General features: G+C 41.9%; 1 protein-coding gene across 3 annotated transcripts; it reads right to left on the reverse strand.

The window, feature by feature from the left end:
- Nucleotides 1-26,114, reverse strand: CCNT1 (cyclin T1). Of its 3 annotated transcripts, XM_077483309.1 has the most exons (10): nucleotides 25,922-26,113; nucleotides 22,477-22,558; nucleotides 20,961-21,089; nucleotides 15,020-15,080; nucleotides 14,443-14,505; nucleotides 14,304-14,349; nucleotides 13,938-14,101; nucleotides 10,319-10,389; nucleotides 7,481-8,317; nucleotides 1-5,687 (listed from the first exon to the last, which is right to left on the reverse strand). In XM_077483309.1, the coding sequence occupies exons 1-10, from the start codon at nucleotides 26,065-26,067 to the stop codon at nucleotides 5,637-5,639; spliced, it is 1,650 nt and encodes a 549-aa protein (XP_077339435.1). In that variant the 5' UTR covers nucleotides 26,068-26,113; the 3' UTR covers nucleotides 1-5,636. The 3 variants fall into 3 exon arrangements, with proteins under 3 accessions (XP_077339435.1, XP_077339434.1, XP_077339436.1); XM_077483308.1 differs by having other exon boundaries at nucleotides 1-8,317; nucleotides 25,922-26,114; XM_077483310.1 differs by lacking the exons at nucleotides 15,020-15,080; nucleotides 22,477-22,558; nucleotides 25,922-26,113 and having other exon boundaries at nucleotides 1-8,317.

Genomic DNA, 26,114 nt, shown 5'->3' on the forward strand with positions numbered 1-26,114 from the left:
TAGATATCCAGTCACTTTACTACAAGCGCCATTCTCCATTTGCATAGGTAGAAAAATGACATAGCTTTTTTACTGTACAATCTTCATACTTCAATCTCATTTTCTATAATGCATATATTATACAAATATTTTATAGATTAGATATATTCCCTTTTATGACATTGCAACGCAGGAGGAAAACATTAAACAATAATAAATACATCTATAAAGAAATACATAATTGTTACAGATTTAAAGTATATTTTAAAATGCCACGATATTTCAAGTTCAGATGACAGTAATTTCATTTCATACATTCTCGCTTTTCATTTAAAGGAGATGTTCCCCTAAACATTAAAAACAGCTATGCGCTGTAGGCAATTCTAAGCTTCTATACATCTGAGGTTTATGAAGCATTATGCTGCCAAAACAAAAGAAATAAAAGATTTTGTTCCTCATATCACCCTCTCATTTTTTTCTGTGTGTATAAAGCAAAGTAAAAAACAAACTAACAAAACCTCCATGATGACTACTTGCCAAAAACACATTTGCTCCCAAATGAAGTGCCACAAACTTTTTGTATTCTTTTAACTTGAAATCCTAGTAACATGTTCTGTCACAAAATAGGAAGTAATGTGGCCTTTCGCATTAACACATTATATACCTGAGTAAAAATGTTATCATGATTTCCTATACAGGAAAAAATATCTATGTAACAGTAATACCTAATTTCAGTAAGCTTAAAATATATCAGTACTTTTACACAAAATCTAAAGATGATGCATTACACAAACACGAGTTCATACATATGTACACTACTCGCTTTTGTTTCTTTTAATACAGCTACACTTTAAAAATGGATTCCCACCATACCTGAAATTCAGTGCTGTGAAAAGCCTGATCTAGGAAGCGCTTGCCATAACACTGTAGAATGGAGTAGCTGTGCTATCAGGTTGAATTAAAATACAATTAGTTTCAAACCGCGCTCAAATTGTGTAAGAGATTCTTCAGACTACTTCTTATGGCACAAACCCAAGTCTGATAGAAATTGGTGTGGCAAATGAGACAGTGAATGGGAAGCCCAAAGATCAGATTCTGAAGTCCCAGAGTCTTTTGTGTCAACGACTTGCTGTGATGTTCAACACACCACACTTTACCCAATGCCATTTATAAGCACAGGTTTCAAATTCACTTTGAACTATTTTTAATCTGGAATTACACTTTCAAAATTAAGTCTTTAGGCTACTAATGAATGACAGCTACATCTCTATCTAGCAAGCAACGATTTTTCTGGTGTAAGCTGTAGAAAATATTTTTGTTAAACATAAAAATGCTTAAAGTAAATGTAAACCCTCACCACATTAAAAAAACTCATTCAATTTCAAATAGAAATGAAAGGCAAAACATCAATGTATACATATAAAAAACATAACACCTTCCCCCCCCCCCCTTTTTTTTTTTTTATAAGTGAACACATTCCCTCTGTTCTCAGCTGCATAAGGAGCTCAGGGAGGAGAAACAGCAGCAGACTGAGCTTCCCAGTGAATGGCTGTGCAGGGGGTGTGTCAGGACAAGTCTGAACATATAAGGAGAGCCCAGTATAGCTAGAGAACTGCCCACGCTGTGCTCTCCTGTTTAGTGTGGTTGGTTTTTAATAAGAAAGCAGTGGGACTGGCAGGAACACAAATGAAAGCAATACAAAGAACAGGATACATTTTCGCACAAGTACATAGTATAGCAGGCACATATCAGGAATATGAAATGTTAGGTTTACATATTCCTCAAGGGAAGAGGCAAACTGATTATTTTTAGAAGCTCAATCATAATCACTAGGACTAGCAATTGATCACTACAGAATTGGAACAAGTCTTCTATGATGTTAGGTACACAAACAGCATGTAGTAGCAATTAACATATTTTGAGCCCTGCACGATTTTGTGCAATTCATTAGTACTATATGCTACTTGCATAGTTTACAACACAGTGAGCCGTTTGCTACAGGTGTAATCAACTACTAATTATTAATTTCTACCAATTTTAGTTATGTGATTAACGTGATTGTAAAGCCTGAAGGTATTTTACCCTAACGTATTCTAAAAAACCTCCAGGAGGATCCCCTTCCAGCCCCCTTATAATCACCTGAGCCTGATCTTGCTCCAGCGATGTGCACAAGAGCAGTGACCCTCTCCTTTCTCACTGGGCGAATTAATAGCAATGTGAGCCATTGGCTACTGCTGCTTCCATTAAATTCTGTGGCAAGGGAGCTAGGCAGAGCCACCGTCAATATCTATAAACGCAGACAGGGCGCCCGCACGAGTGGACCCATAGAAAGCCACGTTTTATGAGAGACACTTGCTAAAAAGGTGGAGCCAGAAGTGCTGACAGGGGACCCGACTAGAGGATGATCGGCTTGCTCTGTGCAATACCATTGCAGGCAAGTATAAATAGTTATTTTATTTAAAGAAAGTGCCTTTATCCTGATTGCCCCTTTAAGGTGACCTAACTTATTCCACTCACCCTCTCCACAGATGCATACTTCATGATCCATTGGCCACAGCCTCTGCGGATTGTTTATATACATACTGAACCATAAGTTCACTGTCTCCTGGCTGCTCCTGCGCAGTGGAGCCTTATAAAAAAAAAAGTCGATGGTTGGACCAAAGCAAGCATTTATTCATACTAAAAATTAACGGATTCATCCTGAGCTAAAGGGTTATTTCTTGACGACACTTAAACATGATTGCACCCATATTACTTTTCTGTTAGAATAAAGCTATATCTTTTTTTCAAGCCAACAGAAACCTGCCCTGAGAAAAAATGGAAGCTACCACTGCTGACATCACCCAAAAATAGTAGTTGCCTGGTTGTCATGTTCAGCCTCTTATTGCATTACTTTGAATACCCCATTTGGAATAAGAATGCAGATAAGGATTTCTGACGTTCCTGATTTGCATACATCAGGGTTCACTAAATGGCGGACCTGACCGAGTGATAGTCCTATCTGGCCCGTGGCCATGCCACTTATCAGCCTGGCCACCGGTGTCATCCTTATAGCGGGCAGGGGAGGGGAGTGCTGCATGCTGGGACAGAGGGCAGGATTCGGTAATCATACACTTGTTAATGTAATAAGTTGGGCAGCTCCCGCCCTCTGTCCTGATATGCTGGACCTCATGCCTCCACCTGCTGTGAGGATGATAGTGACGCCCGAGGGGGGGCTTCCCAACTTATTAGTGCTATGTACTCTGCCCTGGTAGGACTGTGCAGTGGAGGCTGAATGATGAAAGGGGGACTGCGATGTGAAGGAGAACGGAGGACACTGTTGGACTGCTTCAAAGAGGGGAATGTAATGTGAAAGGGGTCTTTAATGTAAAGGGGGAGCTGTTATGTGAAGGGGGGCTAAGGACAGTGATGTAAAAGAGGGCTGCGATGTGTTCTAGCGCAAACATGAGATTTGGAACCCTAGCAAAAGAAAATTTTACAAACTAGCATGCAATGTACATATTCATTTTTTTTATTTTATTTCTAAATATGTCCCTTCTATTCTATTAGACCCCTGTGAATTTTAATTCAAGACCTTGGCATACATATTCTAGTCAAGGACTCAGAAAACACTGCAGACAGTAGGTCAACATTAAAGCCAGGCAACTAGAATATTCAGAAAAAGTCAGCCCCCATATTTTACTCAAAAAACCTTACTTTAAAGTGGAACTTCACCCATAGGGAGAAGTTACGCCTGTTTGCATTCCCACCCGCCCGCCATATTTGCAACTTTTTGCGGGGAGCTGGTACCTGGTTTTGGTAGGTACCCGCTCCCACTTCCGGTCAGATGCGGCGTGGCCATCTAAACCGTAAGTTCGGCCCCCTCCTGAGACATAGAAGACTGCGGGACCATTCACAAAGCGCAGTGCTACTTGTACATGTGCAGTAGGAAACTGTCCGTGAAGCTGCAAGGCTTCAATGCCAGTTTCCCTTACTTAAGATCCCAACACCTGCACCATGAATCTGATTAAAGATTCGGCTCAGGTGAGGACATCGCTGTATTCCTGGACAGGTAAGTGTCCTTATATTATAAGTCAGCAGCTACACAGTATTTGTAGCTGCTGACTTTTACTTTTTTGGGGGAGCCTGGAGCTCCTCTTTAGGAGAGAATAACTCTAGGATTATGTCAATAACTGACAGTTAAAATGATTAAGCTCATCTGTTTCTATGCTTGGACAAAAGTTAGGGCAATTAAAAGGGATTCCTAATTTCAGTTGTTGGCTTTCTTATTAATTTACACCAGGTAAGAATGTAAACACCAGTGTGGTCACATGAATAATATTCTAATGCTGACCATACACTTTACCTTCTCCTTTAGATCGACAATCAACTACGTAGTATAGCGTTATGCCTGATTTTATATGATTGAACGGGATTATGCAGTTTTGTCTCCATATTAACCCCTTGGCGCTGGCTGCACACATATATGCAGCCACTCAACGGGTGGGCCTTAATGCAGAGCAGCCACATATATGAGGCCCGGTTAAAACAACTTACCATGCTGAGAGCACGCTCCCAATGCATACTTGCGATCAGGAGCTTCCAATTATGTGACAGCCAATGACATCAGTCACATGACCCGAATGCCTGCCTCTCGGCTTTTAGAACTCCTAAAGGGCTGGGAGGCTGTCGCCGTGAAGAGGTTAAAAGAGTTTTGGTCAAGCTAAAGGGCATTGTACAAAAGTTGTAGTCAGATCGTATACTGTATTGCCAGCTTAAAGTTGTAATAAACTCCTGCATGCCAAAATCCGCTGACAGGCAGGGTTTTTTATAGCAGAAGAGTCCCTAGAGGTCTTAACACAGAAGCTGCCAAGGTTTGGGGGGGTGGCTGTGACAGGCCTGCACTAAAGGGCCCCGTTTGTAGGCAAGTCTCACATAATGTACTAGTCTGAGGTGACTAGTACATTATGATTTAAACCTGCAGAGGGGCACGATTTTTGTACTCTCGCAAGGAGACTTTACTACTGCTTTAAGAGTAGAACAGGAAACTATGGGAAGGTTTCACAGCTGGAAATTCCAAGAGGCATAAGAAGCCAAGGTGCCTTCAGCAGTGAAACCTTCCTGCTTTAGTTTCCAGCTCCAGAGGAGAAATCTCATTGCTAACCTCACAAAGGCATGAGGCCAGCAGGTGAACATATCCACCATTATAAATTAGACTTTCAGGTTGTCAGTGAAAACTGGGATTATTTGTTAAGATACTAGTGCTATATAAACATTTATAAATGCAAGAACAGTACCGCAACAGTAATGATAATAGAACAGAGAAGGTCCAACTGCCATATACAAGGATAATTTAATATGACAAACAAAAAACTCAAGGTGTGTGGGTTTCTCAAAATATTTTCATTAGCTATGTTCAAGTCATTAAAATGTTGGAGAAGTGTCCTCAGTTACCACTGTAAACTGTAGCAGAGGTTATGGGCGCACAACCTTGTTTCTTCCATCTCTTCCTTATTCTGACTTCAGAACTGCAGAAAAGCAGAGGCATAGCAGAGAACATTGATTCTATGGAGTAATGGAACCCTAGTTCTCATGGCTTTTAGTCAAAACTTTTGAAGAAATGGAAAGATATAGACAATATTTTCATCCATTCTTAAATGAACCCCTCAGACTGTCAGTCATGAGCACAAGGACTTTGTTACTGTGTACAGAACAGCAGCTCCACTCTTCTGCAATGGAAACAAAAAGCAATATAGAGCATGATTTTATGCACACATTTTAAAATAAGTGGGAATCTGTTAGAAATACAAAGTTTAAAAAAGTATCAAAAACTGGAAAGTTCTCTGTAAATGCAGTTAGTAGTTTAACAAATGCATTTTCCTATACAAGAAGGAAAAATGCTACAGGACATCTAGGGCATGGTGCAGATTTTGTGAAATTTTACCCATATGACTCCATTTTACATGCAGGCTAGCTTTTCATACAGAAATCCTGAGATGAGAAAATAAACATATAAGAATACATTATGGTGAAGCAGACCTCCGTACCTCAAATTTTTGCTTAAGATATTTTCTAATAGCTTCTTTATCTCAGTATTAACTTGTACATTTCTTCGTAAATTTAGCAAACTATTAACCCGTTTTAAAAAAGAGGACAGCAGTGATGGAAAGACAGACAACACATAAGGTCTCATCTACAAGGGGATTTTTCAAACTGCCACTGCTTAAACTTCAGAAAAAGTACATATGAAACGGAAGGCATAGTCCATTTTTGTCACCATATTTAGGGTGTAACATGAAACATGGATAAATTCCCCAACCCACCTACCCCCAACTTACCCGATTCGCCAGGTGCTTCTCCACAGAGCATCCTGTGCTCTGCCCACATAGATGCGTTATCCAGTCACAAGGATTTATGAATAGAAAGGCTACTAGGGATTTATGAATAGAAAGACTACGAAGTCCCATCTGCCATCATGGCAGGTTGACTCACAGATCTCAATGGAGCACAAATGCAGTGACGTCACGGCATTTGTAGTTTACTGATTACTTTCACCAGCTATCAATAGTAGGTCAATACCTCCATACACACCTGGGGCTGGGATCCTGTAAACCAAGGTTTCTAAATGCCAGTCCTCAAGTACCCCCAACAGGTCATGTTTTCAGGCTTACCATTATTTTTCACAGGTGATTTGATCACTTTCACTGCCTTAGTAATTACAACAGCCGTTTCATCTGAGGGAAATCCTGAAAATATGACCTGTTGGGGGTACTAGAGGACTGGAGTTGAGAAACGTTGTACTGTGCATTGCATCAGTAATGCACGGATCACAGTTGCAATGCTTTGCAGACTTTAATGCAAAAAATGTAATGAATGCACATTTTTTCTTTTATTAATTATGGGCACACTGAACCACTATTGAAGAATCTCCTATGTGGACAAGCCGTAAGACTAAAATGGTGACCAATGGACCAGTTATCCAAAAATCACAGCAGGCACACCTTGATTTTTTTTTTTTTTTTTAAAGGGAAGAAAACACAAGAATCACAAGAAAAAAAAAAAAACAGTTTTAAAAAGTTACTTTCGACATGAAAGTTGATCAATAAAATACAAAGGACAGCTGAGAAAAAGTAGAATGCTGGTGTAATAGTGCTTAAAAGTGGCTACATAAACACCCCCAATCACTTTCCCATCATTTTGGAAGTGGTGGCAGAGGAGGAGGTGGCTCAGAAGGGAGGGGGGGAGGCCTTTTTTTTTCTGTGCTGCTAGGTCTATGCTTACGGTACTCCCCATATTGATTTAAATACTGAGGGGGTGGTATGGGTTGCACTCCCTGTGCACTTAGCAGTGAATGTATCATGCTTACAGTGTCTTGATAATCAATTACTTTTGGTAGGCTGTGCCCATCAGAACCAGAGGTTTCCCTATCTGTTTTGCTATGAATGCTATGACTGCTCCATGCTCTGTGTGCTGACTGTGCAACTGGAGATTCAGTTTTGGAAGGAATTGAAGTCCTGCTCACTTTTAGAGAAACTGGATCGTGACCAGTGATATCTTCAGGTAAAGGTCTTTTTCTTGATGGATCTGCCGTTTTGTGCGATGATCCTCCCACACTAGAAGACGACCGTTTACTGCTCGAGCTGGAAGAGTTATGATGGTGCTGACGATGGGACTGACTGTTGTGGTGGTGATGGTGATGTGATGATGAAGAACTGCTTCGGTGTTTGTCCCGGACCTTGCCGCTGCTACTACTACTACTCTCCTCATTTGGCACTTTTACCCGGATCTTTGTGTCCTCAGGTTTCTCACGGGTGGGCACAGGAAGACGCAGCTTTAGGCTTGGGTTTTTTTCTGTCCGCTCATGGCTTACCTCATGCAAAGGAATCTTTAAAATGATAGGTGAGGCATGACTCTCCCTTTCACGATCTTTCTGCTGCTGTATAAGCAAGTTTTGTGCTGCAGAGGCATACTGTTCTTTTAAGCTAGCACCCATATTTTCTAGTTGACGCTTTTGTGCTGCTAATTCATCAGCATGCTTTGCACGATATTCCTTCAGCGAGACTTTTGCTAGTGTTGGTTTATTTCCTGGCAGCTGTGACTGATCTGTGCAAGCGATAAGCTCACTAGTCCTCTGGTGCTCCCGCTGGTTATTTTGAGGTGCACCCCATGATTCTCCAGACAATCCAGAGTCATGTTTTGATACTGGGAAAGGCTGGGAAGAAGAATCTGAAAAGGGGGATTTGCTCATGGGTCCACTGCGGGAGATCATCCTAATTAATGCCTGGTCAGAAAGGCTGTCGTTACCATCCTCATCTTCTCCATCATCATCATCTTTGGGTTTTCGGTTAGCTTGATATATCTATATAGCAAAAAAAAAAGTTTACATAAATACCCAGAGTAAACAATACAAGTAATTTTGTTCATAATACCACAGAGCAGTAATGTGTGATCTCCATATAAGTTAAAGAATCATTCCTCTAGAAGAGTACATCTGTTTAACCACTTAAGGACAAGGCCTATTTTCCAGACTCGATGTTTACAAGTTAAAGCGGAGTTCCACCCCCCTCCGGTGTCACATTTGGCACCTTTCAGGGGAGAGCAAGATATCTAACACAGGTATTTGCCCCCACTTCTGGTGAAAGATCGCTGCAGTTTAACTCCGGAGAGTTGGTGTTGCAGCTCAGCAATAGCAGAAAAGCAATCCTCCCTTGGCACTAAGGAACTGGAGGAAGGTGCCCTAAAGACAGTGAAAATACCACACAAGTGGAGGGAGTCAGAATCGCATATAACCAACTGACCCCCAGAGGATACATTGCAAAGGGAGCAATTCAGGTTTCTTCCCGTTTGATAAAAGAATATAGGAAACCCCACTGCCGTGATCCCCTCCTCTGGCAACAATTACGATCTGACCCTTGCTTAAAGTGGTTGTAAATCCTCCCTCCTGACTTTTACCTATAGTTAAGCCTAGAATAAGGCTTACCTATAGGTAGTGGAAATATCTCCTAAACGTGCACCGTTTAGGAGATATTTCCCTTGTAGTCGCGCATTCGCTGTGAAGAAACGGACCTCAGTGACGTTTTCCCCCCAGCGTGTGCAGTGTCTCATGACGGCTCCCGCGTGCATGTGCAGGAGTGATGTCACGTGGCGCCGGCCAGTCACAGAGCCAGAATCCGCTGCCCTGGAAGGAAGAGGGGCAAAGATGGACGCGGCCTGCACAGGGAACAGCATGACATTCTTTTGCAGGTAAGTGTCACATAATGGGCTAGTATGTGATGCATACTAGCCCATTATGCTTTTAATTTGCAGGGAGCAAAAAAGGAAGTAAGACCCATCAGGGTTTACTTGCTCTTTAATCAGCAATCCAAAGACAGCCAAAAGGACGCGGTGTATATAGCACAAGTACCCTTAAGATGGAGTAGTGTATGCCAAGAGAGAACTCATCACCGTGATCTCACCAGTCGTACCGTGCATATTAAGCCATAGACAGAGACAGGGAGCGGAGGGAGATACAAGAAGAAGATACCCAAGCTCAACCGCACATTTGAAAAATACTTGTGGAGAATCAGTGCTCAGGCTGGAGGATCCCCACTCCCCTGTTTGATCATCATATACACCGGATCAATGTTGACATGTTTCAGCTATTGCAGCCTTACTCATGGCATCTATGTCATACCATCTCTTGTATCATGTCATCAGTCTCTAACCATCTCTTGTATCATGTCCTCAGTCTCTAACCATCTTTTGTATCACGTCTGCAATCTCTTATTTAAACACACTGCTAATAGTATTGGCAACATTTCCATTCGGTGCACATTTAGCAGACATAATACAGGAAATAGTCAATGCAGACTTGATACGAGAGATCAATGCAGCCTCACCAGTGCCTGTCAGATACAACCTACCTGTGTCTGTCACATGCAGCCTCACCAGTGCCTGTCAGATGAAGCCTGCCTGTGCCCAGATCAGAGCGGCGATCTCCTGCTGTGTCACGGAGCTTGATTTGAACTTCCCGGCTGCAGTAACAATGTCCCACCTCCTGTGATCATGTCACACTGATTCAATGTCCTGCCATTAGATCAGTGTGCCGTCTATCACAGGAAGCGGGACATAGTAACTGTTGCCACCCTGACAATTAAGTTGCATGACTCACAGTGATTGCAGGTCTGCAAGGAGGAAGAGGGGAAGAGGAGGGGAAGAGGGATGCGAGGGAGGAGTGGCACCCCCGCAATGGGCGGCACCGCCCCCTTTTCGGCATTATTAGAAAAACTGTTTTCTGACGATGATTTTCAGTGGCCGAAGTGTTTATATATTCTCTAAATTCTGATATTTGATCAATATATAATAAAAGTAATTAACTTACTCTCCAGTTCCTTATGCGCTTTAAACGGTTTGGCGTTTTCTCTAGTATCTGAAGAAATTCATGTGTTAAATCTGAAAAAAAAAAGAAAGTATACTAAGCAGATATCTATGGAATGCAAATGTAAGATTCTGTTTGTGAGATTCATCTGGTGGCAATCGCGGCAAAATTGCTCCGTGATCAGGGTGCCATTAGAAGTGACAGGGATTGCACGGGCATCTTGCCATTTGCCATCATTCGGGATCGCAGGCAGAATCACAGCGATTCTGCTCACGATTCCAGACGCCAAGATCTGAACAAAGCCTTAGAGAAAACGTATAGAATTAGCATAAAGTTAGATACTAAAAGGAAGCATGCACTCTCTCTGCTTGTGCTTTTAAACGAACTGTCAAGTCATCCAGCTGGTGTCATAACTGATCACATGTGCAGCATCATGGCAACTGCAAACCAAACAGAAGCTAAGATAGCAGTTTTCTTGGCTTTAAATTATAGAGGTGTTTAGTTCCACTTCAAGGCTACACTGAAAGCAATGGGCGTCAGCGTTTTAGCAGTGCTTCTTGGCTGCTAACAGGGTGCTTTTTAACACCCACTAGCTGCCGAAGGAAGGCTTTTGCAGCACTGTCCATTCATTTCCATGGGCATGGGGTGTTACGACACTCCCAAACCGCCCCAAAGATGCTTCTTCCAGGACTTTTTTGAACATACGGCAAGCGCACTGCCCCAGTGTGACAAGCACTCGGCCGACACAAGAAAAGCGCTTTTCAGGCACTATTTTTAGCACTAAAATGCCTGAAAAGCGCCTCAGTGTGAAAGGGGTCTAAAGTGGAAGTAAACCCTCCTATCATTTTCAGCCGTTGCAATCTTGGCCTCTGTTTAATATTTAACTACCATGATGCTGCACATGTGATTAGCTATGATACCAGCCATTGGATGGTTTGACAGTTTGGTTGAGAGCACAGCCAATGTGACAGGTACATTTCCCGGCCGGAAATGTAACTGTTTTTGAAACTGTTACATCTATAGGTTTACTTCCGCTTTAACTTTTCACCTTACCCCATATTAAACCTTTACAATAGATAATAAAACTAAAGCCCAACTAGACATCATTTAGTTTGCTAAAGCACTATCATAAAAAAATGCCACGGCACTTTAAAAAAAAAAAAAAAATACTGTTTTAACCATTTTTTGCTTCTTAGTGCTGCTGACCTCTTTCAGACACTTTCTGTCTACATATGTATGCATCTAACGCCAGTGTTGGATGCACTCTATTGTAGGTGCATAAATTGTCACTCTAACAAGTGACTGAACAAGTCTGGTAAGTTTACCAGCTATGTGAATAAAAGCTATGTACTTAAAAAGAATGAGAATAACTTTTGGAATTACAGTAATATTTTAAAGCTTATATGAGATCTTAGTGATTATATTTAGATCCACTTTAACCTAACCCCTAAAATGAAACCTTAACATTTAGGTTGAACCTTAAATCATCATTAAACTTAATTCTTAAAGTGGATATAAACTGATTCATGAAAGTTGACCTAGGCACATATCTGTAGTGTTTATTTATCTCTCTCCAAAGCCCTGAGTCTTTCTGCTGTTTCGTCCCTTTGTTATCAGCATTATAACTTCTGACAGGTTCTCCGAAATGGGACATAAAATCAGCCTGAGATTTGTGTTGGGGTGGGTGCTATAAATAAATTAGCAGAGAGCTTGTCTTGTCACAGCACAGCTCTGAAAGTATCTTCCTTCTTCTGCCTATGTGGAGTGGGGGTGTGTGCCTTTCCTCCAATCAGCTGTTACACAGTGTAAGCCCAGACAGCACACCTACTGCTGAATGAGGAAGTAAAAATTCTAACAGGATGCAAGAATTCAAAAGAATATAGCAAGCTGAAGACAGCAGATAGGGATGAAACAATTCTCCCTACATAAGTTTTACATGCATATGTATCTTGAGGCTGTTCACTTCACTGGGTATAGGAGAGGGTTTACATCCACTTTAATACTAACTTAATCCCTAAACTACCATATTGGGTACTTGAAGGATACCACTGACCACTATGACCCATGTCACAAATGTTAGTCATCATTCTAGTCCTCGTTTGGCTCTAGGACCTTTTTCCTTCACTCTTAAAGTGGATGTAAACCCTCTCCTATACCCAGTGAAGTGAGCATCCTCAGATGGTACACAGGGATGAAACAAATCTCCCTACATAAAAGTGTTACATTTATATCTGCTGTCTTCAGCTTGCTATATTCTTTAGAATTCTTACTGCCTAATTCAGCAGTAGTCCTGGCCTACACTGTGTGACATCTGACTAGAGGAAATTTCTAGTTTTTAATTCAGGAAATTCCATTCATTTCAAAATCAAATGTTAAAAGCAAATGGAATTTTGACATTTTCAAACTACATTGGTTAAGTCCCTAATGGTATTATCGAATGGGCTGACAAGATTTTTCATAAGAAAAACCTAACAGTGGACAGCCAGCTTTACTTATTGAAAGCCCCCAAAGTAGTGTCTGTGAACTACAAATACATGTAACAATAACCATTTTGATGCAAGACAAAGTTTAATTATTTGCAGGGGGCTTAAAATATGTCTGAGAATTCCAGGTCGTTTACTCTTTGCAGAAATAACAAAAAACAGGGTCACGATGACTGGCTGGAGATTGGTGACTGTTGGATTACTTAAACTGCTCTTGCTTGCCAAACCTGACACTGTTTTTTTATCTTTTTCAAATTCCCTGAAAAAGATGGGGCGTCTGGAAACCAATGGGTGAATGGGGGGGGGGGGGCGGGGACATGCTTTTGCCGGCTGAAGATGTGAATGGGCAGCTTTACATTTCTATTACACAGCACAGCGCCAACAGAAAAAAAAACAAGCTGCTATTACAGCTATGAGCTAGTTTACATCCTCTTTCCGCTGCACCACAGTATTTACCAAGGCAGTGGTAAAAGAGTTATATCAAGTCAGATTAGTTATCTTCCTTTTCCCAATAAGCTTTGTTTGCAAAAATGTGTACTATTTATTTAGTCTGTCTGCTATTCTACTTGGCACTCTAATAAAGAGAGTAGCATCAGCTCCCCAATAGAGATGCTATCAAGCTGAGAGGTAAAAACACTGCAGCTGTGGCTTAGAGTTCGTGTTTCTAGGTTAAAATAAAAGAATCCCTCTGGAATCCAGTTACTCTAACACCTGTTCATACCTCTGGCTTGCATATGAGCAGCCTTCTGTAATAACGACAACAACTGAATTAACAATATCCCATCAAACGCAGAACTGCTCCTCCAATGGTTCTTGCTGCCCTTTCCCTCCTCGTTGGCTTCCCCTGCTGTGTATGAGCCAATGAGGAAGGAGAGAGCAGGGAGAGCCACTGCTCTTGTGCACATCACTGGACCAAGATTAGGTTTAGGTAATTATTGTGGGGTGTGGGTTAGCTGCACACAGTTTTTTTTACCTTCATACATAGAATGCGTGAAGGTATAAAACCTTCAGCCTTTAGAGCCACTTTAGAATCCTAAATCAAATACCATCTCAGGTTTTCTGAAAATATACCCATTTGTTACCATCCACATCTTTTGAGCAACCATGTATAAAACACACACACAAGAACAAATACAAACCATCTAAAAGTTTCAACGTTACAGTCGCATCCACATACTCCCACCACGGTTTTCCGTCTGTGGATACAGGGATCTCCCAGTTTGACCATTTACAGGCCAAATGGATGCAGACACAGGCCACTACTGGAGGGGTGTACTGGAGGCTGAATGTAGTTAAATGCAAGCTATGGGAAAGCAAATTAAATATTAGAGGTGATCATACTCACACCACTGCCAATCATCCTCTCTCTCACACACTACAAAATAATATAAGTATTACACATGGACTTACATCTCACACACCATGAAAACATTCAGCTCCTTTATATTAAAAACAAAACACCCATTACTTCATAACTTCAAAGATCAATATATATTTATATTAACCTGTTGGTTGCCATAAAGTAAGATGTCTGAGCCAAGTCTTTGCTTGCTAAAAAAAGAGACAAAACAAAACAGAAGTGACCATACAGACACCCACTTCAAGCACATGACACAAATCATAGGTCTCAAACATTGGCCTTACCTCTAACAAGCTGTGTGCACTTCACTACATGAGTATGCGGATGATCAATAGTTATCTCAAATCCTGCAAAAAATAAAGTACAGTCAGCACCTGGAGGAAATCAAATCTAGCATGCAGTTCAGCAGAAAATAAACATGACTATATACTACAGAAGATAACTGTATAATAACATGAAACAAAGCTACAAAGCTGTCATTGCAGTAAGCATTCCACTTAACAGACCACAAACTGTTTCCTAGTTTACTGCTCTTTTCATGCATTTAACATAATGTAAAAAAAAAAAAAAAAAAAAAAAAATTATAAAACATATATGAACATGTTCACAAGATCAAAATATTTCACGTATGGCATTATTTATTTTTTTCAGGGAAAAAAAACAATACTAAAAGGTAAAACAACTCTTCTTGTTTAACAAGCTTTACACAGTAATATTGCCATGCTTTAAGTCTTCAATTGCAAGATTAGCATCCAGTAATCTGCAGACTCTTCTGCCAGGTCAGTTTGCTCCATGGCAGCGGACAGGCTTTTTCTAGGGCTTTCCAGGATTCCCCGTTCTCAGCCATTCTGGAAGACTTACCCAGGGTCTGCAGTATAATGCTCTCTAGAATGACCAGGTCTTGGGCTTGCTGCAGATATGCCTGTTATTGAGAGGACGGCAAGTTACTCACTGGTATGCACTCTGTACAAAACAACCAGGGTATAAGGGCAAGGTCACCATCTGGTCATGCTCTACATCACAAATAACTACAAAAGGTGTTTACAGGGTCTTAAGTGATGTCTAGGATCTAAACAAATGTGATCATGACAAGCAGAACTAAAACCAGGTGGTGAGCCTAGCTGATAAATATGCACCCCAAAACAACAGAGTCCAAAGATCCAGTGAAAGACATTGCCACATCAAAGCCAGTACATAAACCATCTGCCCTCTCTTCTGTTTTCAAACAATATACACAGACACAACTTACGCATCCATGTGCCTGATTTGCTAAAGTTAGCCAATGGGCACTTATAACATTTAATTACATGCAAGGCAATAACACTCTGTCTGTAAATGATTAATGTGTGAAGTAAAATTGTATTTATTTTAACATTAAAATCATCTCTCAATATCCCAAAATGTCTTTAAAACCTGATGTGTTACGGAAAACTGCATGCCAGCTGTTTAAAAGACAAGGGCAATGTCTGCCAAAACCCCCCAAAATATTTACTGTATTACAATAATTCTTGCTTCACCAGCAGCTGCAGGCACTTGGCTAGTCTGCAGTAGTTCAGCATGTAAACTGATGTGATAGGAATAGGCAGAATACAGTGAAACAAATCCCCTTAAAGTCCTAATTACAAAAACACAGTAAACTACATACTATTGTCAAAGAAGTTTGGACATAAATAAGTATCTTATACAACTAGGATAATGGCTTATATTTAAAGAGGGATTCCACCAAAAAAAAAAAAAAATATTAAAAGCCAGCAGCTATAAATACTACAGCTGCTGACTTTTAATAAATGGACACTCACCTGTCCCGGGTTCCAGCGATGCCGGCAGCCGAGGCCGATCGATCACTCTGCCCTCGGCTGTTGCCGCCACCATTCTAGGTGAGGGAGTCAGGAAGTGAAGTGAATCGGCTTCACTTCCCGGTTCCCTACTGCGCATGCGCGAGTCGCGCAGCGCAATAGGAATTCTCCGCGCTGTCACTGAGACCCGTGTGTGTCCCAGCAGACAGCGCGGCAGGACAGGAAATTGCGTAGACTCCCATGGGAGTCTATGCCCGGAAGTGGGTGTAAATACCTGTCTTTGACAGGTATCTCCACCCCCCTCCCCCCTGAAAGGTGCCAATTGTGACACTGGAGGGGGGGAGGGATCCGATCAGCGGAGGTTCCACTTTAGGGTGGAACCCCGCTTTAACAATTGGTATATACAAAATATGACTACATTCATACTTTGCTGTCTGTAGACACGTTGGAGTATAACTACATATGACATGTCAAAAAGATTGACATTTTTCTTAGGAACATTATCAAACCCAAATCAATCAAAGAAACATTTTGTGATATGCCTCAGTAGCCGATTAAACCTAACCCCTACTTCATTGACATTTCACGCTTTACACTCTGGTATGTATTCACCATACACAGTAGGTTAGAAACAAGCAGGACTCAATGATAGTAGCCCAAATAAATGGTAATTAGAAAAACTAAAGTTCACAGAGATGTCCATCAAACTTAATAGATCTTTCTCTAATCTGCAATAGGGTAACTGAAAATCAATTATTCATATATAAAGATAAATAATCCTAAAGGAATGACAACTCTCACATATTATATGAAAAACAATGCATTCCATTATCAGAGATAACTAGGCATTTGTGTCTTCCTTCTAACCTTTCACCCTACAGAGGAAAAAAAAAACTCTTAAGCCCCATACACACTATCAGTTTTTCTGCTGAGTTTTTCCTTTAGGTTTACCAAAACCATGTAGTACAAGGGTCTGCCTGGTTGCATACAAATTGAAACTCCTAAGGTTTGACCTCATATTATATGGTTTTGGTAAATCTGAAGAAAAAACAGCAGAAAAACTGATAGTGTGTATGGGGCTTTACAAGATGTAAAGTCTACTAAAATCGTATTTGTGTACTTACCATAAAATCCCTTTCTTGGGAGTTCGTTGAGGGTCACAGGAATTCAGAGACTCTCAAGTTATGCTGTAGCCTACAGGAGAATGCGCAGTAGCTGTAAAGTAAACTTGCACCTCCCCCACTACATCCAGATAACAGAGAAAGATCTCGTTCCAAACAGTTTTTTTTTTACCCAATAAAGGCCACCAACTAAGTGATCAAAGAATGGGCAACAATCTCTGGAACAAACAAGAGTGCAAGCACCAAGATCTGATCCTTCCAAGTGCACTAAGGAACAAATTCTGGTCCCAGCCGATTTACAAAAAGGCCAGGATTTGTCCTACTGAGAATTTCCTGGGATGAAAGCTACTTGCTTCACACCATATATGCCTTCCATGTGACAGACCTTTCTGGAAGTGGCCTTGCTGACTTTGTGGGGATCACCAATTCAAAGATGCTTCTATCTTTTCAGGAATTTGGCTTCAACAGACAGCAAGCATGAAACCGGTACTAGGGACAGAAGGTCCAGACGATATGGAAGAAGCCTGATATTCCAAAGCAAGACAAGCTGGAAATCCAGTAAAGATCCTCCATGTGATTTATTGTAATAGATGGCTAAAAACCAGCCTGACAGAGATACTAATGCGTTTCGGCCTTAATACTGATCTGCCAAAAACGTTGGAGCATCTGCCAGAAAGTCTAATCAGAACAGAATACCAACTCCGCTTTCACCAGTCCAGAACTTTGAAAAACCATAAATGACCTCCAATCCCGATCCTGCAAAGCAGATGAGGAAGGAGTTTCAGAAGCAGAAATGAGTAGAGCAGCCAGATCAAACAAAGCTCCAGAATGTTGATAGGGAGACAAATTTGCTTCAGCGTCCCAACAAGGTGACCAGGACCCCTTCCTAGCCAGACCTGCTGGCATCCGCAATAAGGATCTCCCAAGATATCAAAAGGAAAGACATCCCTAACTACAAAGCAGGATTCCTGAGCCAACAAACCAGGGACAGGGTCTTTGGTGTAAGGCAAATCACTCTGCCCAAGAACTGGACTGATTTGTCCCATGGTGACAGGATGCTGTGTGTAGGGGTTTTAAATGTAATTAGTATATCTCAAAGATGGCTACCCATCAGCCCCAGAACACTCTCAGGCATAAGCAAGGAATTAAGTGGTTCTTGGACTTAAATGTCTGCGTATGGGAGTGAAAAGCATGTAGTTTCTCTTAAGGAAGAAACACATATTCCATACCAAGTGATGAATCAGTTCCAGTACTGACTTCTGGAGGTTCTGGACCCAGCCAAACCTTTGTAAGGTCCAGACAGTGCAGGCTATGTTGTCAGAACCCATGCCAACTATTTACTCAACAGGGAGGTTATTCAGATATCCCACAGTCAAGGCTAGCACAGGAGTCAACATTACCTTAGTGAATACCCAAGGTGCAGAAGATAGGTCAAATGGCAATGCCACAAACCTAAAGTTCTAACCTAAACTACCCACAGTAAAGAGAAGGAAATTCTGATGTTCTGGAAAAATGGAACATGGAGATACGCATTTAATGCCTACAGAGCCCTGAAAGTCTCTCTGAAGAAGGGAGACTATTATAGACCTGTGGGTTCAATGCACCATTTTTGGACCCAAATGAAGACATTTAGATTCTTGGGAATCAAGAGCTGAACGCCCCTTTTTTTTTTTTTTTAGTTTTGAAACGTATGAGATTAGAAAAGAATGACTAAACAATGACAACCTGCTCCAGAAGACCTGCTAACCTGTGCAGAGACACAAGAGGGTTGTAAGAAATGAAGGGAGGGGACTTACAACTCATAGAAACAAATTTCTTCACTCAAGCAAAGGCTGACAGATGTTAACCCATTTTGGAAAGTGGGGTCACCCCCTCATGCTGAAGATTTAGTGTGAAAGTATGGGGTACTCGGTAATCAAGGGCTTGCGGGCAGACCTGGAGCAAGGCTTGGGCTTGGCTTTGGAGGTTGAGGCCTGGGACTAACAAAAGTAACTCTTCTTGGCCTTTAAGAAGTTAGCCTTCCCAGACTATGCCCAGACATTTTTTTTTAAACAGCTTGTCGGGTTTCCTCCAGTCTCCAAAAAGGACAACAGTGAACAGCAGGTGCACTGGAAAAGTCCTGGAGAAGCCTGCAACTCCTCAGGTGTGAGATTACCTGTTAAGGAAATAACGAGTCTGGTGGCTGAAGGCTCACAGGCCACTAATGCCATGGGCAGATCAAATGAGGATTCTACAGGGAAAGGAGTGGAAGAGCGCTTGGTAACTTTGCTGAAGCTATTTACCCATAAAATCCTCCAGATAGAGTCGAGAAGGAGGCCAGCCTGACGAAGACAGCAATGATTCTAAAGATGGCATGAACTCAAGCAGAGGGCAAAATTCCAGACCATCAGTCTAAGGCATCAAGGAGCACACTGCAGGCAACGTCAGAACCATTACTGGACTATAAGCTGGAGGTACCCAGGACAGCAGGACCATTTCTGTGTCCAGGTTGCAAAATGTTGTACCACAAGGTGAGGACAGCATAGCTTGGGGTACAATGCAAGACCTTAAATATTCTCCGGCTTTGCTGCTGGGTAGCAGGAGAGAGTCAACAGCCAAATAGGACTAAGTCACTGTGGGCGGGCAGCAAAGACAAACTAAGAGTTCCACATGTCACTTTCAGAAACAGGAAAGTGTTTCCTCAATGCAGAATCTCAGGAGAGAGTGTGCAATAATTTACCCAGCAGATAACATTAGTCCTCAATCCCTCAGCATTACCACTTACCATAGTAAGCGCAAAAGAAAGTGGGAATTTTAAATAACGCTCAGAGGTCCTAGTCAAGACAAGTCCAAAGTCAAGCTGAAGAAATGCTGATTCAAATAGAATCATAAAAAAAGAAAACTATAGCTAAGAAAAAAGGTTAGACTTTTCTCTGCAACTTCTATCTCACAGGAAACTAGCACAAATACTAAAGCATGCTAGGAGTAGGAGGGGTTATACTGCACAGGCCCACAATTTTTTGGTTTGTTTGTATCCAATCCTCCTGCAGGCGACAGTATAACTTGATAGTCTGAATTTCTTTGTCCCTTAATGGAGGAGAAAGAAATAAGGTTTATTTAATATGTATGGCCACATTTCCACAGAGAGAAAGTCTTTGGAAATGAAGATGAACTAGTTAGTTCAAGCTACAATATAAAGGTGTTTGAAAATATTCAAGACAGGAATTTTATCAAAGTACCCTATTAGATCACAATCCTTACTGACAAATAGTCCCCTTAGTAATGACCAGCTGCCTATTTGTTAAACTGATCAACTGAATTTAATATTTTGAAACAGTAAACCAGAACAAGTAGGAAAATCAAAAATTTCAGAGAAATACTAACGTAATGTGCATAATTGCTCTGATTCAGATAATCAAAACACAGCAATAAAAGGAAATGTGACAGCCTTTATATTTCTCTCATGATAGGTTTCATTTAAGGCAGTATCTCAAAGACCTGGTTCACATTGGAGCGATTTGGCATGCAATTTGACATGTCAAATTGGCGGCAATTGCACAATCTGAATCTGTGCGACGCCACATTTGCGGCACTGCACCGATTCCCAAAAGTAGTTTCTGTACTACTGTTGGCGACTTCGGGTGCGATTTCCATTGACATCTGTGCCGCAACCCACAAAGATGCCTCTGAAATTGCCCCTGAAGTCGGGACTGACATGCGGGAATTAAATTGTGCGAGTTCACCTGAACTCGCATGATTTCATTCCCGCTTTCAGTGTGAACCAGGGCTTAAAAAGTTTATGAATTTGTTATCTTCTAAAAAAGCAAATATCTATCAGCTCACACATGACTTCTTTCACAGTCCTCACTTCTACAACAAAATTAACACACAGCAGTTGACATGTACCTCGCTATTGGTGTCCGGCATGGGTTCCTTTGAGTTAAGGCAAGCATGGACAACCTTGATTACGTGTTCCAACTTTCGGGGCTGTTCTTCCACCTTAGCTGCCAAAAACAGAGCTGCAGGTGCTATGGTCTGTTGGAACAAACACAAGCATTTTGATATGGCATAGTTTAACCAATCTTTTGATGAATATGTATTTTTTTCTGATTCAACCTAAACACGCAACTACAAAACAGACTTTTTTCAGGACCATGGTAGTATAACAGGTACAGTGAAATATTTTTTTTAAATAAGTGACATTTAAGCAGGTTTCCCTAAATAAGGAGGTCAATTTAGATAACACACATATATAGGCATACTAAGCCATTTACTAACTTTTGTTTAAGGCCTTATGCACACTGGGCACTTAGCCCAGGCGAAGCGCAAGCATTTAGATGTGGCTGGAGGGCACAGGTGCACCGGCCAGCCCTTCTGCTGGCAGCCAATCAAACTCTATGAAAATCTGACAGCTGCTGCAGCTGGACAGTGCACCTTGCTGAATACAAAGAACACAAGCAGTTTGTGTTCTTTGCACTCACCCCTGAGCGTATATTGCCCTAAGTGGAAGTACTACTCAGTGCAGTGTCCAGCCAGACTCTCAGTTTGACAGCCTGTCAGCAGTGATGCTGGTCGGTGCACTTGTGCCCTCAAGCCACAGCCACACGCACTGGGGCTAAATACCCAGTATGCATGAGGCCTAAAGTGCAAGTCAAATAAGCAGTGCTCGACCTTGGGGTACAGCAGTACATGGAATCCTGCCCCCAAATACTAATTACCCAGTGTCAGACATTCCGAAAATGGAAATGTCCTGCAACAATCAACATATTTTTGACCCTCAATCATGCTAAACTTATATTCCCCCTGAAAAAAAAAAGATAGTTGGGCTTCTTTAAGATAAGAAAAAATACCCAGCAGGAGTGGTTAAGCTGCATTCACACTGCATTTTGAATCGCGGGCAGATTTGACAGCGCCGATCTGTGAATGACAAATCACGAGACTCGCATTTCAGATGCCATTCATTTGAATGACCCCTCAAATCGTGGTGTGGGTCTGCCGCAATTGTTTGTGACACGATAATTTGCGCCGCAATCCACATTGCCCGAAGCATGTCGACCCAAAGTAGCTCCTGCATTTTTTTGTGGGGACATGCTTCCCACGATTCAGATTGTTGCGCAAATTATCGCGCCAGACCCGCACTGCAATTTGCGAGTCTTGCGGTTTGTCATTCACACATCGGCTCTGTTAAATCAAAGCAAATCTGCCCATGATTCTAAACGCTGTAGTGTGCATGCAGCCTTAGAGAGCTCAGCCTATACCACTTGTGAAGTTCTATCCACCAGTATGTCAGTACCCTGTTAAGTAGGTTTCAGGAACAGGCTTTTGGTAATACATTCTACAATACAATAGAGCTTTTAGTTTTAGTTGCAATCACCAATAAAATTACAAAAAAAAATAAGAGATTCAATCACATATCACTTACATTACGATGGAATTTGGTAAATGACTGGACCATATAGAACCGATGCATATACACAATTGCTGTGTTGATAGTCAGTTGGGATCTAGATTGTCAAACTAAGGAAAATCTAAAAATGCTTTAATTATAACACAAATTACAACTATGCACCAAATGTATTTCAAGTTTACAATATCAAAAGCACTCTTCCCTTTCTGTTTAACTTTTTTCATTTTAGCATACTACAAAAGGTTATTACTGAACAGCTACATACAGAAGAATTCATCCCACAGATATATTCCTGAATTGGTTGCGTGACAGCTCACGCGATGAGGAAGCAATAATGTTACATGGACATTTAAAATCTGTGTATACTGACTTACAAATGACCTACAAAAACCTAAGAACACCTGGGATGAACACCCACTTTGTTCTGGAAGATGGCCAGGATGATCCCATCCCACATCCAGAACACAGCACTGTGTACTGTACGCAGCTAAGGCTACATGCGGTTTATATAATGCTCCCAAATGCTGCATCTGTTTGTGAAGGTAATAGTTTGTTTGGACCAGCTTTTATCAAAAGCCAGAGATAAGACAAAACACGTTATCCACAAAGTGAAAAATTGTGACAATTTTTTTTATTGCTGGCTCTGCCTTCCTCTTGTGTATTTACCACTCCCCCCCCTCATAACTTACATGGACATCACAGGGCAGGAAGGGATGAAAAATCTCCAGGACAAATTAACACCAGACAGAAAAGATACATAGTCCACGTTTTGAAAATAGGTACATTTAGCCACACTGATTAAAACAAGATTGTGCATTTATTTTTAGTGCACTGTTCAGCCTCCTGTAGACTATTCCTACCACAAGTCCATACCAAGGTAGGGACCTTCAGTTAACAGGTTGGAGGTAATATCAATGGACTACAACTGTGGTGACAACAGCTCCACCAAAAACCACAAGCCCCTTTGCCTCAGTGGCCAACTGGACTTTTCTCTCCATAAACAGATCTTGTGACTCTGCTGCACAAACATGCAAAACTGAAAAAATCACAGGGGAAAAGAACCCCCAGATTGTGTATGTTATATCGTTTTTATTTGCTAGATTTTTTTCACGAAAAGTGGAGCTACCCCTTTAATCTCCCCTACTATCCGAACTAAATTTCAATGGGGTTGGGATTAAGGAAGCTGAGAACACACATACATACTCATGGATAAAGAAGAGGACTCCTTACACACCGCAGTTTTCTTCCAGGCATCTTAGTTAAACAAAGCTAAATTAATCTACACTGCACAGCAATGTGGAAACTACTGGGACAGCTATAAAGTTTCCAGGGCCCACATAAACACTTTCCCAGGACCAGCCCCATAGAAACCTATTAGAAGTTGTGGTTATACGTGGCTACGCACTGCGGATTTGCGTAAAGCACCTGCAAGGACATATTCCTTAAGGAATACACTGTGCATTCCTGTGCAATTCAAATGCAGTGCGATATCAGACTGTTCATTGTGAAACTGCACCGAACCAAAAGCAGCACACGCGCCACCTTTTGGAAACTCACTGCAACAGCATTGCATGATACTTCTGTACCATACAATCCCATGAGGGCAAATGCACTGTCATTAACTTAATATTGACACACGCTCAGATTGCAACTGCAATGCATTTTGAACACACTGTGGGAAACATGCTTGGAACATTGGTTTCCAGCACTGCATTCTGGTTTGAACTAGCCCTGTATGCGGAGGTCTATCCTTTACACCAATGGTCATCAACCCTGTCCTCAGGGCCCACTAACAGACCATGTTTGCAAGATAACTGAAATACATCAAATGTGATAGATATAATTTACTGCTCAGTGACTGCAGTATTCTAGTCTGTATCTCCCCAAGGTAATACATAAAACCTGGCCTGTTAGTGGGGCCTGAGACAGGGTTGATGACCACTGCTTTACACAACCCCGGCATATACTAGTGTACAATAAATGTCTAAATCCGGCTGTATGGAGCAGCTGTGGGTTTCAATAAAGCATACACCTAGGCTCTGAACACTGTACGGACCAAGAGTCTTTCGTCTTATTATAATGGTGTGTTGACCTTCAAGACCTATTAGGGCTAATTCATAGACTTGTGCTAAAATGTGTGGAAAATGCATGTACATTTCCATCCATTTTAGTCACGTTTTAACACGCACCGACATCTATTTTGACATCCATTATGCATGCACAGCGTTAGGATGTGAATAGGACACATTGGAAATAATTGTATTTTAGATGTCCTTCTGCTGAGCTAAGGCCTGTTCACTGGCCCTACAGTTTAGTATAAATGGTGAATTAACTCTTAAAGCCCTCATGACATGGGCATGATCATTGTTAAGACACATCTGGCATTGTAATTTTTATGCCTGTAAACAGTTCTATATCCGTCTAGATCAGGGATCTCCAAACTACAGCCCCTTTCAGCTGTTGCAGAACTACACGTCCCATGAGGCATTGTAAAACATTAACAGACATGACTGGGAATTGTAGTTCCTGAACTGGAGGGCTATAGTTTGGAGAGCCCTGATCTAGATGGCCATGCACATCAAACATTTAGATCAGCATTTTAAGAGCAGCGTTTAGTCCTGGTACATACTGATGCAGTGTAGGAATCGCACTGCACTCCTTTTCAAATCACATGCGATCCTTTGCAGGGCGATTCGAGCCCATTCATTTTGTACTTCTCAAATTGCACTGCACGCAAAAGTTCAGCCAATCTGTGTTTTGAAAATGTTTTTGGGGGTGTCGTTAACATTGAACAAGGTGCGATTGTGATGCAGTGTGGGAAACGCATAGAAATTGCTGCAAATCCCAAGTTGCATGAGTGTGAACCAGGACTCAGAGGTATAAAAAAATGCCACGCTAAAGCTGTGCTCACAGGAGCTTATGAGTATAATGTGCACAAGTGTATTCCAATGGCTAAAATACATGAACATGGCAGACAGTAGAAGGTGTACAATCTGAAGGACATCAGAGGCATTTGGTGGCAGGAAAATCGGGCCTACTTGTAGCATCGTCACACCTCTGTGTACATCGCAGGTTATAAAAGAATGAAAACATTTTTGGACTTCCATGAACACATTGAAGCTGATTTTAGTGATCTACTTTATTAGTGACTGCCAGGAAGGGACAGAGTCCGGCTGGTTGGAAGCCATGACTACCCGGCAGTGTCCCCCCATACACGGAGAACACGCACTGTGACCAGCCCCGTAGAAACGCCGGCTGCCGCCACCATGTAGCAGTCATGCCTTCAAACTCAAACCAGGTTTAATGTCGGAGCCGGGCCCCCGCACTGTGACCAGCAGAGCCGCCATCGGATAGAGGCCGTATCTCCCCCTCAGAGAGAGCACGAGCACAGCGGCCCACTGCCCTCATGTGCCTCTCCAGGCCTCACTGCCTGCCTCAGCTACAGGCCAGGGAAGGATACACGCCGAGCCTCTGGCCCATGTCTTGGATGAGGTTGGCCGCCTGCTGCCGGTACGAGAGCTCCTTGTCCGGATCCACGCCGGCCCGGCGGGACGGGCTGCGTTCTAGCTGCTCCCGGGTGAAGTACCAGCGGCCTGGAGGCGCCATGTCTGGGTGGGAGAGGACGTTCACGTAGTGACACCGGAAAGGCGTCG

Source organism: Lithobates pipiens, unplaced genomic scaffold, assembly GCF_037356315.1.
Source record: "Lithobates pipiens isolate NorthernLeopardFrog02 unplaced genomic scaffold, aLitPip1_a1.2 Scaffold_16, whole genome shotgun sequence".
Classification (NCBI taxonomy): domain Eukaryota; kingdom Metazoa; phylum Chordata; class Amphibia; order Anura; family Ranidae; genus Lithobates; species Lithobates pipiens.